The 17,570-nt window shown below is 40.8% G+C and overlaps 1 protein-coding gene across 1 annotated transcript in view; it reads right to left on the reverse strand.

Moving 5' to 3' along the window:
• The window catches only part of AFF3 (ALF transcription elongation factor 3), a 535,863-nt gene extending 518,743 nt beyond the window's left edge, over nucleotides 1–17,120 (reverse strand). The window contains exon 1 of the mRNA XM_059406264.1: nucleotides 17,003–17,120. Within this exon, the coding sequence (XP_059262247.1) occupies nucleotides 17,003–17,055 (53 nt within the window). The 5' untranslated portion in view covers nucleotides 17,056–17,120. The remainder of the gene's footprint in view (nucleotides 1–17,002) is intronic.
• Between the last annotated feature and the right edge of the window lie 450 nt (nucleotides 17,121–17,570).

Genomic DNA, 17,570 nt, shown 5'->3' on the forward strand with positions numbered 1-17,570 from the left:
ATCTCTGTCAAATAAATAAATAAAATATTGGGGGGAAAAAAAAAAGAAATGAAGTTTCCATATTTCCATGGGGCCAAGTCCTGGGAAACTCATGTTCCTCTGTTTTTCTCTCCAGTGTTCATGAGTTTCTAATATCAAATAATAAATTGGCAGAAAGTCTTCCCAAAAAAAGGAAGTTATTCATCCTGGCAAAATGAATCCAGCAACATACAAAAGGATTATATGCCATGACCAAGTGAAATATTCCAGGCATGCAAAGTTGATACAACATATGAGAAATCAGTCAACATAATAGACCACATAAATAGAATAAAAAACAAAACCCACAGGGTTGCCTTCATAGATGTCTAAAGTCTTTGACAAAATCAAACACCCTTCATGATAAAAACACTTAACCAGAAGTACAGAGACAAACTTCTTCAACGTGATAAAAGGCATCTATGAAAACCCACAAACAGTATGGTAATAGTGAATGACTGAATGTTTTTCCCTCTAAGACAGGAATAAGCAAAGAAAGAATATGTCTACTTTCACCATTGCTAATCAACATAGTACTAAACATTCTAACATGCCAATTAGTCAAGAAAAAGGAATAAAAGGTATCCAATTGTAAAGGAAGAAGCAAAACTATCTCTATTAACAGATCAAATGATCTAAAATCCTAAGGAATATACAAACACACACACACACACACACACACACTCATCAGGACTAATGAACACATTCAGCAAGGTTGCAGGACACAAGATCAATATACTAAAAAGAAAGTAAAAATATCAGGGACCCACAATCCCATCACTAAATACTAGCAACTAAAAAGCTTATTCTTTTAATTTCATTAATCTCAACCTGAGATGTAGAATATAAAATTCAGAATTTATTTTGGCTTCAAAACTATCTATAATATTTGATTAAGAGAAATGTTTCCTGGTATACCCACAGTTCTGGAAAATGTGGAGGGAAAGATACTTTTGTTTATAGAGCCAAGAAAATTAAGTACTGAGAAATAGAAAAGATTTTGAAGCAACAAAAGAAATTCTTCCAGGCTCACTAAAGAACCCTAAGCTGTTCAGGTTTTACTTTTCTTCTAATAGGTTTTCTTCAAAATACTCCAGAGCTGTTGCAATTAGTTCAAAATATTGCATCTTGGTGTTCATACAAACTAGAAAGTAATGGCTACATTTTCAGTTATTTGTTTATATTCCTACTTTGGCCCAGTCTCCCAGAGATTCTAAACACCATTAAGTACTTCATAATATTGGTGTGGACTGTTTCCTTCTTCAATTTCATTAGAATTAACATAAAAGTGGTATCTCATTCCAATAATATTGAACATGCGTCTTAGATAACACAAACTGAACATACATAGAAAGGAAAATTGTTCATTATTTCAGAAAAGCATTACATTTGTTTCTTTTCTGAAGATCTGAATACAGAAGCAGCCTACTCTAAAATCTAGAAGGTGTAAAGTGAACCAAGAGTAAGCCTAAGCTCTGAGGGGGTCCTGCTAGGTTCCAAAAAAATCGTTTCATACCCTTTATCCACAGGATCTCAATAAACACAAATTCATTCACTCACATCAATGGTCAGTTATCGTTCCCTCTGTATTTATAAGTTACCACATCTTTTGTTGTTCAATTGTGTTCTAAACAAAAATCAAAACCAGACCCAAGTTATAAGCAAAGCTTCAGTTAAATAAAACATTAATGTAGGTTTTCTTTTCCTATAAATCAGGTAGTTTATTGCTTGATTCCCTTCCAATTTATATAGAGAATTTACTCTTTATTCACAATTTGATTCTTATTATTAAGTGGCAAACAAAGTCAAGTTATTAATTGAAGAACCTGGACATAATAATTAAATAATAATATTCTCTCTCTACATATATAGAACATATTCTACATATATAAAATAAGGCAAATTGCTTAAAAATGAAATATAAGTAAACATATGCTTTCAAAAATAATCTCCCTACTATTGTAAAGATGATAACATGGAAACTTGGACTGCTTTATCAAAGGAGGGTATCTGCATTTCCTACTGATATAAGGCTTGGGCTTATTACTGATTATTAGGCCAATGAAATGGGAGCCTTAATGATGTATGCCACATACTGCAAAAGCTCTTTCATTCCCTCCACCAAGAAGATGGCATGTTCCGAAAAAGGTATACTCTGTCAGCCTAAGTCCTAGAATGAAAAAGGCACACTAGGGCACAGCTGACCTTCAATTGCCACGTAATATGGGTAAGAATTACACTTTGAGATTGTAAGCCACTGAGATCTAAGGGTTATGACCACAGCATTGCCTGACAAAAGCTGACTAATACAAACTACAACCCTAGCACTTAACCCACTTTGTCATTTTAATTTATCTGTAAGTAGAAAGACCTGAGGGATGTCATAAACCACCTTTAGGAAATGTTGATTTCAAAATTCAGTATGAAAGAAATATGTACTGACTCATCTTAGTTTGCCAGAATCAAGCAATTTGATGTAAAGCTATCCCTATATTCTGTAACAGCAATTAATGTAGTGATAAGAGAAGGGAATCAAGAGAACAGAAAGCACCCAAATCCAAAGTCTACAGTAACAATGAATATATCACTTAGGTTCACTGGACAGATTGCAACAGGCTGTCATCCAGCTAGAGAATCTGAGGTCATTCTAAATCTGAAACCGGGGAGCAATCATATCGGTATAGATAAAACAGACATAGATATGAGGTCAAGGTACAGTCATCTATCTGAAATAGTAGAAAAAACTCAGTTTGGTATTGATGAAAAGTTACTAGAAATTTTGTCACCAGGACTATCCAAAGTCATTGTTCCTAAGTCCACCTAAAACAATTCAATAATATGACTCCTTCACCAATTTTCAAGTTCTCTGTCTTAATTGGTTTTTATTTTAATTGAAATGCATATAATTTTTTTTAAAAAAATAGATGTTTCTTAGCACATACAAAGGGATCCTTATACTAACACTAAAGAGGATAGTGAAGTCACAAGAAAATATTTCTACTCTCAACTGAAGAAAATATTGGACTATTTTCTGTTCTTATCTGCTGTAGTCATTAAATAAACATAAGCCCAGACCTGAAAAAAAATTTATCAATTTTTTTTAAAAAAGATACAAACTGAAAGAGTGACTCACATAAATGCTTCTAAATGTTTTAATCCACGGAATGGATACAGCCTTTGAAAACAATTACTAATAAAAACATTAAGTAACCATGAGAAAAGAATAAAGAATTAATAATAAATTTACCATATTCTGAGGCTCCACTATGTGCCAGGCTATCTGTGTTTATTATCTCACTTAACCTTCAAGATGCATCAGTGGCACAGGCATTATCTCCATATTATACAGGAGGAAATGGGCTCAGAAAGGTTAAGTCACTTGCTCAACTAGAAGATGGCACAGTCATAATCTGAACCCACCGCATGCTGGCTCCAAAGCCCTTGGCCTTCCCATTATCAAATGGTGTCTTTCTGAAATTTTGTCACCAAGTAGATTTTTAACCTACCTTGAAGTCTAATTTGTCTTATATTCCAGGATTTTTACAGACTTAAAATAATCTTTGTCATCTGTCTCAATATGTCACCATTCCTTACGCCAAGAATCTATTAATTTTATTTCCCCTGAAGTGCTTCTGACATAAATTAAGCCCATTTACTCTTTCCATTATCAAAGCAACACTTTTTACAGAACCATTCCTATAGCTAGAAGAGACAGTATTTCTGTAGAAATGAAAAAGAAATTGTAGAATAATCTACATAAAAAAGAATCACCTCACACACAATCTCAGATTACTTTCATATAGTAGTTGTAATCATTTTATTGCTGCATCATCATTATCATTATTAATAAAGTTATATTTAGGGGTTAATGGTAGATTTGACCAGCTGTGGTAAATAGTTATTACCATTTTCTTCATCCATTAAGCTTGTCGAAGTAGCGGCTTTATGAGAATACAAATAATTAAGAGAAAACAGATATAGACGATATATTTTTATACATTTTAAACACTGACAAAAAACTAGTAGCTGAAATGGCAATTACAATCTTTGTACAGTAAAACCTGTTTAATTGGAATTCTAGTCCAAAATACACAATAACTTGGTCACAATATACTATTCCTTCTGAATTAAAAAGTTCAAACTCATTCTTCAGATGTTTTTTCATATGTACTTCACTGTACCTGCTACAGACCATAAATAAATGCACATGAAATCACAAACACTGTAATGCTGGGAGGGACCTCAGAACTCGTGCCCTATGATTCTGTCACCAAGAGACGCTTCTTCTCTGCTGGTGACCACATGCAAGGCCTGGAGCATGGCCATCTGGACTAAAACCCCAGCTCCATAAACACTAGTTATGAGCCTTTAGATTGAGTTACTTCACACTTTTGTTTCCTGCTCTTGATATAAAATAGAGAATAACAGAACCTACTCACAGGTTATGAAGATTAAATGAGATACAATGCTTGTAAAGGGTTCAATACACTTCCTTGCATATAAGAAAAACTAAGAATTCTTGAGGCCAGATGGGCTAAGTGTCCTTCTCAGGAGATACAGCTATTAAGTGTCAGAATACCATCATGGGGCACCTCACTGTCAGTCTTGTGTGTTTGAAAACACTTTTTTAAAATCCATTTTAAACAGTCCTCAATTAGAAAAGTCTACAAATTTTTTCCTGGCTACAGAGCTTCATCCAATTACTTCCAAATCAAAATTACTTTTAAAAACACTCTAATTAAATTACAGATGGTGTGACAGAGATTTATGCTAAAGTGGTGTACGCAGACTTTTCATTCATTAGTCACTTATTCCAAACTGTCCATAAAGCATTTATTATTTACATTTTAGAGTCTAATATTTGATACTATCTTTTTCTCTATGGTTCCATGCTCCAAAACTTCCATTTCTCACAGATATTTGCTTAAAAGTCTCTGCCACCCCCAACGTGTCGATATCTATAACCACCCACGAGCTCTTCCTCTTGGCTTGGCCCAGCCTGCCCTCTTCCTTTTCTGAGACATGCCTCCATCCATTTGCCCCCTCTTTCCCCTCTTAATCTCTACTTCCCCACTCCCTGTTCATTCTTGCACCCCCACGGCCAGCCCTTCAACCACCTCAATCTTCTCGTGTTAACTCTCTAAAGCAATTGAGCAGGGGGACCCCACTTTCTCATGGTCTCCTACCTCTCCATTTGTTTTCAACCTTCTTCAAGGGCTGCTTTCCCTCCCACTGCCCCTCTGTGTCCTCAGCTAAACTCCCATTCTCTCTCCCTCTTCCTGGATAATCTTGCCCAATCTCACAGCTCTCATCAGCGCCTGTATGCAGATAACTCCCAAATCTTTATTTCTGTCCTAACCTTCTCAACCATCATTATCATACAGTAAACTCTCTACAGGCAATTCTACCTGGATGGCCCAAGGCACTTCAAGTGCAACCTATTTAACTCCAACCCCTTCATCTTTCCCCACTCAGTTTGCTCCTCCTCTTATATTCCCTATCTCATCACACAAGCTAAAAGTTCTAAAAGCATCTTTGGTTCTTCATCCTCCCTCATTTCTTTACTCAGTCAGTCACCAAGTTCTGCCCACGTAATCATCTAAACACATCTCCCCGGCCTCCCCTCCCCTCCATCCTCATTGGCCTCAACTTGGTGGCAATCAATTCCCTGACTGACCTCTGGATCCTTACAGTCACCAGACTCAACCAAGGACAATGCCTTCTAGAAATAATGGTAAAATGCAAATGTGACTATTTTGTTCCCTACCCAAAGCCCTCAATAGCAGGCTATCACCTACTGGAAAATGTTGAAGCTCCTTGGAATGACAAGCAAGGCTCTCCGAGGCCTGGCTCCCAGAGATCCTTTCCCCCCACTCCTCCCCTGCTAGTCCTTATCTTAAATGCTTCACACCGGCAACTTACCTGCATTCATCATTGTTCACAACATGCTATTTTCCACATTTTGTCTTTGCTTACCCTTTGCACTACAGTACCTACCCACATTCCCCCTACTCCCAGCTTAACTCCTATTCATCCTGTAAAACTCTAATTAGATGTCATTATCTTCAGGAATCTTCCCTAAAACCCCACACTGGGAAGGGCATCCTTTTATGTACTCCACAGGATTCCCTATTAGATCATATAAAAACTCTACTGAGATTATTTGAAATAATCTGCTCCAGGCTAAAGCATAAACATACCAAGGTCTGGAAAAGTGATCTATTCACTTTTGTGTCTGGTTCAATAAATGGTTGTTCATCTCAACCCAGAAACCTATAAATCTAGAGGAAGAAAGTTACAAAGAGCAGCTTAAAGCATCCATACTGTGTTACATTATTGTATATGTTTTAGGACTTTAAAATATTACTTTTGTCCTGCTGAGGAATAAGAGTTAGGAAAAGAATAGAAACTAATTTATGTAACTAATTATCTACCTAAATATTAGAAACTAAAATACCATACTTCCTTTTTAGACTATAAACATTTAATTTCCGTACTGAGAACTGTTAATTCAGCCTTGGAGTATTCATTCAAGTTGAGGGGAGGGAGGGGAAGGACGGCTAGGTAGCAGGTAAAATACGCCAGCTTTCCCACAACAGACCTTTTTCAGGTGTTGCACTCACAGTAAAAGATTAAACTCTACTTATTAAAAACAAAACAAAACAAAAAACACTCTAAAGGAAAGTCACCTTAAAGATTCAGTTCTCAGGGGAAGCCATGCCATATTCTGGAGAAGGACCAATCTTCAATGAACGGAAAAGAAGTAGGAGAGTCCATGTCGTACCAGCTGAGCAATCCTGTCCTACACATGGACACACTTCTGAGGACTCAGCAGGCTCTGCACACAACATCTGTCCTGAGCTCTGAATATGCTATAGCAGCAGATGTGTCTGGTGCTCAGACGCAGCATGGACTTTATCTGCATCACCCTAACCTGAGCCCAGACAATACAGGCCAGGTCAAAGGCTTCATCCTACAGAGTTATACATCCAGAGGTACAACTGGTATACCACAGTAAACTATTAAACCATTTGATTTTACATCAAAAAGAGGAGGCTATCACATACGGATGTCAGCTGGAATAATGGTTTTCCCATTACTGTTGATGCTACTACATATTTCCTCAGGACAACAGACAACCCATATATTTTGCTCAAAGTGTCCCACCTTCCCATTAGGTAAGTTCTCATTTCTACCACCACTGCAGACCATGAGAAGGGCTGACAGGACAATCCAGATAGTAGATGGACCAAAATACTCCAGAACCCAAGCCTCTGTTTCAGTGAGCTGCATGCAGAGTCCATGCACCATGAAGATACATGGTTCTTAGCCTGAGGTAACATCCTCAAACTCCAACAGCATTTTCCTGCTTGGCAATTCTGAAAAATGACACCAGTCAGATCCCTGCCATGGAATATCATTGGTATAAAAGGGAACAAGCAAGGAAGGACCATGCTGATGGCCTGTCTTCTCACTCAAAGGCCAAAAGCCTGAATAATGTAACCAAAGTTCAGGATTTAGCTGACCATCACCAGTCGCTTTTCTTAAGGTTCTTAAGGAGTTCTTAAGGAACTCTTGTGTGTTTCTTCTCCAGACCCAAGAGAACACACCCCAGACTCTGAGAGTCCTTTTTTTCCCCTGAGAGTTGTCCAAATTACCTGACTATTCTGCTATCTGTATTATATATTGACAGCCAATAAACAGTGTTTTCTCTCCTGTAAAAGAAAACACACTAATTTGGTAATACTAGTACAAACCAAGGCAAAAACCAAACACTTGCTTTCCTTATTAGGGGCCTGATCTATCTTCATGCTTAAGGGAAATCATTTCCCTCCCTTCCTCAATCTTAAAGAAAAGTTAAATTAGTGGAATAATTACAAGAAATTATTAAACACAATTAGCACCATGTCCACTAGAGGTATAAATGAGTCTTGCCACGAACAATAGGCTAAAAGTTACCATAAGCATTTCCTCTGTCGGTTCACATGAGTCCCAAGACTGCAAGATTTGAACTGGTCACTATTACTCCTGAGAAGCCACCTTTCTTTTCCAAATCTAAAGTAGTCATAATTGTTTAGACCCAGCGTGGCTTGCTCCTATCAGCAACAGTCTCCTATGCCATTTCAGAGAATGGAAATGGGTATGTGTGCACACGCGCGCGCATACACACACACAAAACCTCATTAAGAAGATAAAGTAAATAAACTCCTTTCCAGTCTCACTGCACATTCAAAGTCAACTGTGCTGTATTTGCTCACATAATCATTTCTATCGGCACTTATTTTTCTAATGAAATAGGACTGGAAATTAAGCCCGGAAACTGCAGCACTATCTGACCACCTGGTGGACTCAGGGCACTCTGTGGTCAGGGCTGAGGGAGAGGGTAGCTGGCAGCGCTGGAGAGAAGGCTCCCACCTGAGGTGCCAGACACTCGTCCTTGGTTCCACTTAGAGTTTGAGTTTTGATTTCTCCCAGGACACGAGGAAAGTTGCAATTTACAGCTATGGCCACAGGGTAGTGCCGTCATTCTGCAAATAGCTGCCCCTCTTCCCCACCACTGCCACCTCCCTCTCCCTCCACACCCTGCCTCCCCAGTTCCCTTCCAAAGAGAGAGTGGCTGGAAGAGAATGCAGACATTTGGTCTGAGTCCTGGGCACCTACAGGAAGGACTGAGATTCCCTGACAAATCCAGAGGTGCCTATAAGACCTGGTAGGTATCCAGTTACTCTGAGCACTCGCTCCTGACACAAAAGGGCCTGGCTTTCGGAAGGACTGACAAGAACTGTAAAGCTGTAAAAAGGGATTAGCCTATTTATCACAAACTTTGTTTACTCAGGCTTTTACCACTGTATCCCCACTAGGATACAATTAACCACCCCCTCACTCATCAAAGTTGTATCAGAAAGACCCACAAAAATAAAATAAATGCTGCATCTAAACGTAAATTCCTGACATTATGGAATTGTAGTGTTATAACGCAAACCCTGCCCCCCAAAATAAAGAGAAGAAAGCAGTATTTTAAAAGAGCTTCTTTTTAACAAATTTTTGTCCTTTTAGTTCTCACTACTCAAAGCTTGGTCTATGGACCAGCAGTTTACGATGGAGCTGGTTAGAAACACAGAATCACAGGCTCACCCTGGACCTATTAAATCATAATGTATATTTTCTCAAGATCCCTAAGCTATCTGAAGATGCGTTACTGTCTGAGAAGCACTGGCCTGGATGATAGTTAAGTACACTGACCTGTGTTCTTAGAATAGTTTTCTAAGCCCGGAGTCTTTTCTTTCTCAAGATACATCGTATAGAAAAAACAAATATATCTTGAAATTGGAAAATAAAAACAGATTATTACCCAGAACTGGTAATGATCCACTAAAGGTTTTTTCTATCTAAACTGCCATGTAACTAATTAACATTTCAATGAACACTGACAGAAAATTTGTTCTGTCACTTCATAACTCAGGTAAACAGTAGAGGCATGACAACAAAAATTTAACCAAGACCACCAGGCTTATATTATAGCACTCCAAAGGATTTCTGAAAACGAATTTCCTGTCCATAAAAAAAAGAAAATTAACATTATTTTCAGCGTCAAGGTAACACACAACTCTAAGCTTAGCTGTTATATTGTGGTCTTCAAATTACGGTTCCTTTTGTTTACCTCAGCTAACAATGAGCCCCCTGGGAAGAAATTATGTGAAGAAGTTTAAGTATCCTCTATGCCATCCTCCACATGTGAGTGGAGAATTACAAAGGGGAAAAACACATAAGAGAAAATTAATGACGTCTGTACTTTGATTCCCACTCTCCTACAATAGGAATGATCAAAGATTTTTAAGTTGGAAGAACTCAGATAACTTACTGTTGTGGGTCCACTGACCCAGGAATCTTCTTCTACCATGTAGCTAGCAGGGCATCTATAGCTTCATATTGATAGGTAATTGTTACCCTCCAAGACAGCCAGGAAATAACCCCTTCAGGTACTCTCATACCCACTGACCTTACCGGTGCCCTTAACCCGGAACAGCTCAAGGCTCCCTTCCCAGTGAAACTCCTTCAACCCCTCCAGGGCCCCTATCATGTCCCCTGGGGTTAGTTTCTATGGACTAAACCCATTTCGTTTCTTGGATGGTGTGGTGTCCTCTTACCCTGGTAATAACTGTGTATTTTGTTTCTATTGAAACTAAATTATGATTAGCCTGACATAATTTAATGAGACCCACAGTGCCAAATGAAGTCATTTGATGTAATGGGTGGTAATTCAATACATTCTCAGTGAAACATCAAAGATTATGTAATGGTTAATATATCTACATATGTTAGTAATACAACCACAAGTAAGGGTATATTTGTCTGCTAGACTATGATATACAACTAAGAAAAACTACCAACCACCACTCTAAATCGCCCCTGGATCCCACTGCCAGGGACAGAATTCTATACCAGATGGATGACCTGACCCAGCGTGGCCTTTCTGTATCCCTCCTTGTTTATGATAAAGAGACTTTTTAAGGAAGCGAAGGATATTAAAAGAACTACATTTGGCATTCACAAAGCAATTGACACTTTTATTACTTAACATCACAACCTTATGAGGTTGGCCAGTATAAGTGCTGTCATTTTATAAGTGATTAAACCAAGACTGAGAATAGGAAATGAGAAAAATCGTGAGCTGCCCAGGGCCAAACAGAAAGCAAGGTTGGAGCCAGCTGAATTCAGAAACCTCAATTAAATTCCCAGACAAAAGAAAACGGGCAACATTTAAAATAAGTTTTATGGATTTCACTTTGAAATAAAACAAGGAAACATTATGTTACCATTAAATGATATTAAAATAGTCTTTTATGGCCTTGATTTTGCTACCAAGGCTTTATTTTCAAAATAAAGAAAATTTAAACAGGCAAAATTATTCCAGGTTAAAAATTCCATTTATACCCAAAAAATCTTGCATTCCTTTTGAGATTATTTTTTCCCTAATTTGACTGCTAAGCTAACCAGTATTATGCCAAAGGGCCTCGTAGAAGTTGCTCCATCTAAAGTGTCATTGATTAGACCCATTCTGGTTCACAGAGACATTCTCCCAAAATAGATACTGAGCATTTTATAACCCTCCTACATTTTCACAAAAGAGAATCTAGAACACAGGAAGGAACCATTTCCCCACACATAATACTCATCTTCACTGTCATCAGAAAGCATGTGGTTAAAATTCATCTGCACATCCAGTGTGCATCCTCTCTGGTCAGTGTGGCCCCCAGCCAAAGCCTGAGTCCTCCACTTCAATACCATGCATTAGCCACTCTTCCCACCTGGTTTTCTCCAAAATACACCTACCCACAGCCAGGCTGATGCTCCTTACAGATGGGAGCAGCACTCAGCACCCTGCCCCCAGCACTCCACAGCTTTCTATGGACACCTCCTTGCCTTTTGCACCTAGGCAACCAGACCCCTTCCAGGCTGCAGCCCACAGCCCCGCTTCAAGCTCCTAGCCCTGAAAGTCACTTGTAGAAACATTTTCATCCCTGCAAATGCTAAGGTCTTTCCTGAGCTCCAGGTATGCTCTGGGGTTCTCAAACAAAGAGAACCACTGCTGACAACCATACAGCCACTGTGGGCCACTCAGAATGAGCACAATCAACCCGCCTGCCCTCTACCAGTCACCCTGCAGAGAGCATGTGAAGGGTCCCTGCCTGCCTCTCTCCTGCCTTCTGTGTTCTACTGAACTGCTTTAACCCCAAGAGACCACAACAGGGAGAGTGGTAGGCCTTAAAAGGTTTGCTTTGCTGGGGCTGTAGGAAAAGGGTCAAGGTAGCTGAGGGTCAAGGTGAGGAATTTGGAGCAGTTTTCTGACCCTATACAGGACCCAGGAAGCCTAACTAAGAAGGCATGAGTGAAGCCATGGCTTGGGCATGTCCACTGGCAACTGATTTGAAGAGGACCAAATGTGTCAGTAGGTACTACTGGGAAACACCCCTGTGTTGTTAGTGGCTCTGCTTCACTCCGCCTCCCCCATAGAAACATGGGGGTGCAAAGGGTTTTCAACCCATGAGAAGATGGAAAAATCTGTAAAAAATAGAATGGAAATAGAAGATAAAATATCAAAGTGCATCACACATAGTAAGGGTAAGTGTTATTTTGTGACAGTTGTTGCAGTTATGTGTATGTGTACCCACAAAAGGTCAAAACGTTAAATGATTTATTATTGTGAGTCATGGTCTAAAACGTTTGAAAGCCACTGTTCTATAGTACCTATCATATAATAATGCTTAATACTCTATGAATGCTTGCTGAATGAGCAAATTGATAAATACGAAACAATCCATTTATCACAACTTCAAAGGTTCCAATTTGAAAGAATATAAAGTATAATGCCTATCTGAACAAAAGTAGATGGATTCTGGCCTATGGGAAGCTATGGGGGAGTGCGGTAAGAGAAATCTGAATATTTCTATTGTATTTCGATGGACTTTCCCCCCAATAACTAAAATGTTTTATATTTAAAGAAGATTAAAGACAATTTTGTCCAACTTCATTTGTAAAACTTTTCCCATTCACTGAAACTACCTACTGATTACAAAAGTTCTGCATCTTTAAAATGCTTGGTATAGGTAATTCCATCATGATTCATAAAAGGATCTTTCAGAGACAGCATGAAAGCCTTTGTTCAAGTTCTTTCTTTGCCCAAATACCCCGACCCCCACCATCTGTAAAAATCCCATTCATCTTCCAAGGCTTAGTTCAAAGGCCACATTTTCCATGGAAGCGTTTTTGTTGTTGTTGTTGTTGTTTTAACTCAATTTTTCCTCTTTCTCCCTCTACCAGCCACCCTCGTCCCAAATATGGTCTTTCTGAACCACGAGGGTTGAAAACTTCCTTTTTTATTTGTATACTCCTCTCATTCCCCACTAGATAATCACATGTATAACCCACAGTTCACTCATCTTTGTACTCCTTATAGCAATCAGCACAAAGTCATACACTTAAGAAATTATCAATTAATATTTAAGTGATCAAATTAATATTAAAGTGAACAAATATTTAAGTGAACAAATTAAAGTAATGGTTAGCCTGCTAAAAGGGATAGGCATTATTTCAAAGGCCCTAAGGAAAGGCATCTATGTCCAGCAGCTTATCAAAAGCTGGTGGAGAACAGAAAGGAGCAGATGGCAAAAGAGTGAGAATTTGACAAAAGGTGCTGTTCCTCAGGCTATTAGTCCCTGCAAACTTACTGAATCCCCAACTCTTTGGAGACCCAACTCTATCCAATGAAGCTATGGAGCCAGGTGCAGGATAAGTGCCTTCACCTTGTTCCAAGAGTTCTACTCTGGCTTTAAACCAGAAATGTAAAGTGAAATTAGAAGTAGAAATTAGGGCTACCCTTTTCAACTTTAAGGCTGAAAGGAAAAACTAAAAGAGCTATCTAGACCAAAAGGCCTCCTTTGAAAAATAAGTATGGGTGTTTGGGCAGAATGGGGGGCAGGTACAAGAAGGTGGAGGAGATAGTTCTTGAATTACTTGATTTTTTTCAACGATACTGAGCTTTTCTCTTCAGACTGTCTATACAGTCATTTGGAGGCACTTTTTTGTGGCCACTAGACTCAGGTAGGTCTGGTTCAAAGCCATAGTCACAACTAATAAACCACAATTTTTTTTTTTTTTTTTTTTTTTTTGGGAAGACAATGCCTACCAACTGGAAAGAACTATTAGGAATTAAAATACCATTCTCCTTTGCCATTAACCTGTACCTTCCCCCACACTATACAAAGAAACATTTTTTCCTAATGAACTAAAACAAGTTTTTAGTGTTTATTTTAAATTTATAGATATTTATAAGTTAACTCATGTCAGGCAGACATGGTTTGCTAAATCATGGTATTTTTTTTTTCAGATTTTTAATTTAAGATCAGAATCTTTAGGGTTCTGACCTTCTCTTTCTTTGGTATTTTAATAGAACCTTAACTTCCAGTCCATCAAGGTTTTGTTTTGTAATTAACTTCAGAGCCGCCCTCATAAACTGGGAAACATCTGCAGTACTGTAGAAAATGCACAGGGTTTAGAGTCAGAAAACTGAGTTTTGAGAAGTTAATGGTTGGTTCCAAAAAGGCTGCTCCATTTCTGGATGTGTGACCTTGGGCTGATTACCCCTTTGTCCCCACCCTCAATGTGCCAATCTGTAAAATGGGAATAGTAACAGATAATCCTTCCTAGGGTGGCTGTAAGGGCTAAATGAGCTATAACATGTAATGCTCTTAGAACAGTGCATGGTACATGGTAAGCAATCAGCCAATGTTAGTTTAAAATTTTTGCTCTCAGTGCACGTGGGTGGCTCAGTCAGTTCAGCATCTGCCTTTGGCTCAGGTCATGATCTCAGGGTCCAGGGCTCCATGCTCAGTGTCATCTGTTTCTCCCTCTCACTCTGCCCCTCCTCCTACCACTTGTGCACACACATGTGCACACTTTCTCTCTAATAAATAAATAAAATCTTTTTAAAAAATTCCTCTCTCATTTGTTTTATGGTCTCAGTAGTGTCCTTTTACCATTCAAAAACTCCATCTCCTTATCTATAAAATGGGATTCCTATAACTTATCACCTCCAAGATTATAAGATTCAAATAAGAAAAAAATGGTTAAGAAAACATGTGACACACAGAAAGTACTCAAATGTTAGTTATTTTGGATCACTTATAAACTTATAAATAAACCATAACACTAAGTTAGAAAATACTATGCAAAAACTCATCCCTAAATTGAGAACATATCTATGTTAGAAATGCATCCTCAAGAAGGATGGTTTATCATTAACCTATCAGAATTATATAAGCTTTTGTAAAATGTAAATTTTACATCTGCAAACTAGAAACACTCTCTGTCAAGCCAAAATTTCCCACTATACTGTAAGCAAGAAGGCCTGCACATTTTTGTAAGCCAAAGATAAACTGATGCACTGATTAAGTGCTGATTACATGTACAGCAACTTTTTAAAAATGCTTAATTTCTTTCATTTAAAACAAATGAAACTTTCTTTCACTTAAAACTTTTTCATTTAAAACTTCATTGAAATATTTATTCAAAAAAAGAATAAATGTACTGTTGGTAATGTAAATTTCAAGTCAATGCAACAGATATTTACTGTGTAACTGTGCTCCAGGTAACCCAGCTGGCAGCTAAGGATGCAAAGAGAAATAAAGCTTAGACCCTGTGCTGGAAAAGCCCACATATTAGAGCTGATAATTTCAAAATATTACTTGTAAAAGTCATGAGGGGGTTTCAATTTGAATCAGCAAACTGACAAGCACCATAAAAACATGCCAAAGCAATAAAAGTTCTTCCCTTTGACTGAAACACTGTCTTTTAAAAGCAAAAGTCATCTTTAAAGCACAGTTTCTATCTAGAAAACTATTGAATTTGTGCCAGAAACCGACGTTTCTAAATGTAAACCTGTAAAATAATGGGTATCTGTAAATGAAAGGCTGAAATAACCCCAGGAGCAACAAGACAGTAATTAGCAACTTTTATAGAGTAATAACGTGTTTCATATTCTTTCTACACTGGCTCTTTGAAGTTTCCAGTGTAATGTATAAAAGTTTTATTACATTAGGGCCCATCCTTGTGTATTTTATAAGCACCAGCATTATGCAGAGCATGCTGTAGTTACTCATCAATAGATCTTTTATAAGAAACTGCTCAATAATGCACTAGCTTTGTGTCCAGTTTAGTTTGTTACACCTGGCTTTAGAAAGATAAAAGTCACTAGAAGGCTATCACTGGAAAAAAATCACTGGAAATAACCCACATATCATCCACATAATCTATAAATCTTAGAACAGTTTAGCTTTAAAATTGTACATTGCATATTCATGTGCACACCACTTGCAGTTTTAGACACATGTGAACTCTTTACTGAATTAAAGCAAAAAAAAAAAAAAAAAAAAAAAATTACCAGAGGCAGAACAGAGTGTAGTTAATATGCTTGTTCCAGCAGATGTTCATTCCCGTAAATATTAAACATAAAACAAGTTCCTCCAGGAATATGCGGGCAGTGATTTTACCACCTGAATAGGGCTGGTTGGAAACATTTGGGGGGGGGGGGGAAATAAGAGGGATGCCGAAGCAGCCAATGGGATTTTTAAGAAACCCGCAACGAGAATTAAACTGCTTCTAGCGGCGATTTACCTACAGCAGCTCTTCAACGTGAGAACGCGGAGCAACAGATCCCGGAGTGCTTCCCCGGCCGCCCGCCCGCTCCCCAGGCTACGAGCTGTGAGCGTGGAATAAAGGGACACGCGGGGAGCCGGGGTGGGGAGGAGGAGTATAACTGTAGTGAGGTGTGAAGAAAGGACCCAAAGGAATTGTGAACCTCGAGGAAATGAGTCTCCCTGGGCCAAGGCCTCTGGAATTCCCGCACGGAGAAACACTCGCCCCCTGCCCCCGGTGTTCACTTTCCTTCTCGGGTGGGAGCGGGTAGCAGACAGAGAAGATGCAGCCTCCCAGACCCGGCGCCTCCAGGGAGGAGGCTGGAGCATCCTCTAAGGGCACTTCGCAGCAGCACCAACTCCAGGGGGTCGCTGGTGTGAACCAGAGGCTCTTAAAGAAGAGGGAGGGCGCAAATGAAGCGAAGGGAGGTGAGAGGGGCTGGGGGCCGAGGGGTGGATCCCCAGGCACTAGTGACACGTTCTAGAAATCGGGTCTTTTTCTCTCCATGGCTGCGCTCTGTCCCCCGGCTCCCTAGATCACCAGCGCCTGGGCTGGGGCGGCAGCACCGGGCGAGAGAACAGGAAAGGGGGCAAGAAGACGGGGAGGCGGCCGTGCATCCACCCAGGGGAGACAGGAAGGAGCCAGCTGGGGGCCCGGGGGGCGCCCCCGACCCACCCCACCCCCACGGCGGCCGACCGCTCCTAGCCCCCAGCCCAGGTAAGGGCGCGCGGGCCGCCGCGGCCGCCCCTCGCCACTCCCGCCTGCCCAGGCGGCCGGCACAGGGACTCACCACAGCGACTCGAGGTCCCATTCCTGGAGCAGGGCTAAGTCGAAGCTGTCCATGGTGGGAGGTGTCAGCGCCGCCGCCGCCGCTGCCGCCGCTGCCGCCGAGGCTCGGGCCGCCCGCGCGCTGCAAGGAAAGGCGCCGCTCAAGGTGCATCCCGGCCGCGCCGGAGCGGCCGCCGCCTGCCCCCTGCCCGCCCCCGGGTCGGGCTTCCCCGCGTCCCCCGCCTCCGACTCCCAGCCCGCCGGGCGGGCGGTAGCGGCCGGCGCACTCACCCGCTCTTCGTCTCGCGCGCAGGCACACTCAGGAGAGAGCGGCGAGCTCGCCGCGCCGCCGCCGCCGCCGCCACCGCCTCGCCCCCCTCCCTCCCCGCGCCAGCCCCTCCTCCCCTCCCTCCCGGCGGCCCGGCCCGCTGCAGCCGCCGCCGCCGCCGCCGCGGTGCTCTGCGCCCGCCCGCCCGCCTCTTTCTCCTCGGGGAGGCGCGTGTGCGCGGGCGAGGCCAAGGCGCGCGCGCGCCGTGAGCCCCGCGCCGCGCCCGCCCCGCGCGCCCCTGCGCTTTCCGCGCGGCTCCCCG

This window comes from Mustela nigripes, chromosome 7, assembly GCF_022355385.1.
Source record: "Mustela nigripes isolate SB6536 chromosome 7, MUSNIG.SB6536, whole genome shotgun sequence".
Taxonomy (NCBI): Eukaryota; Metazoa; Chordata; class Mammalia; order Carnivora; family Mustelidae; genus Mustela; species Mustela nigripes.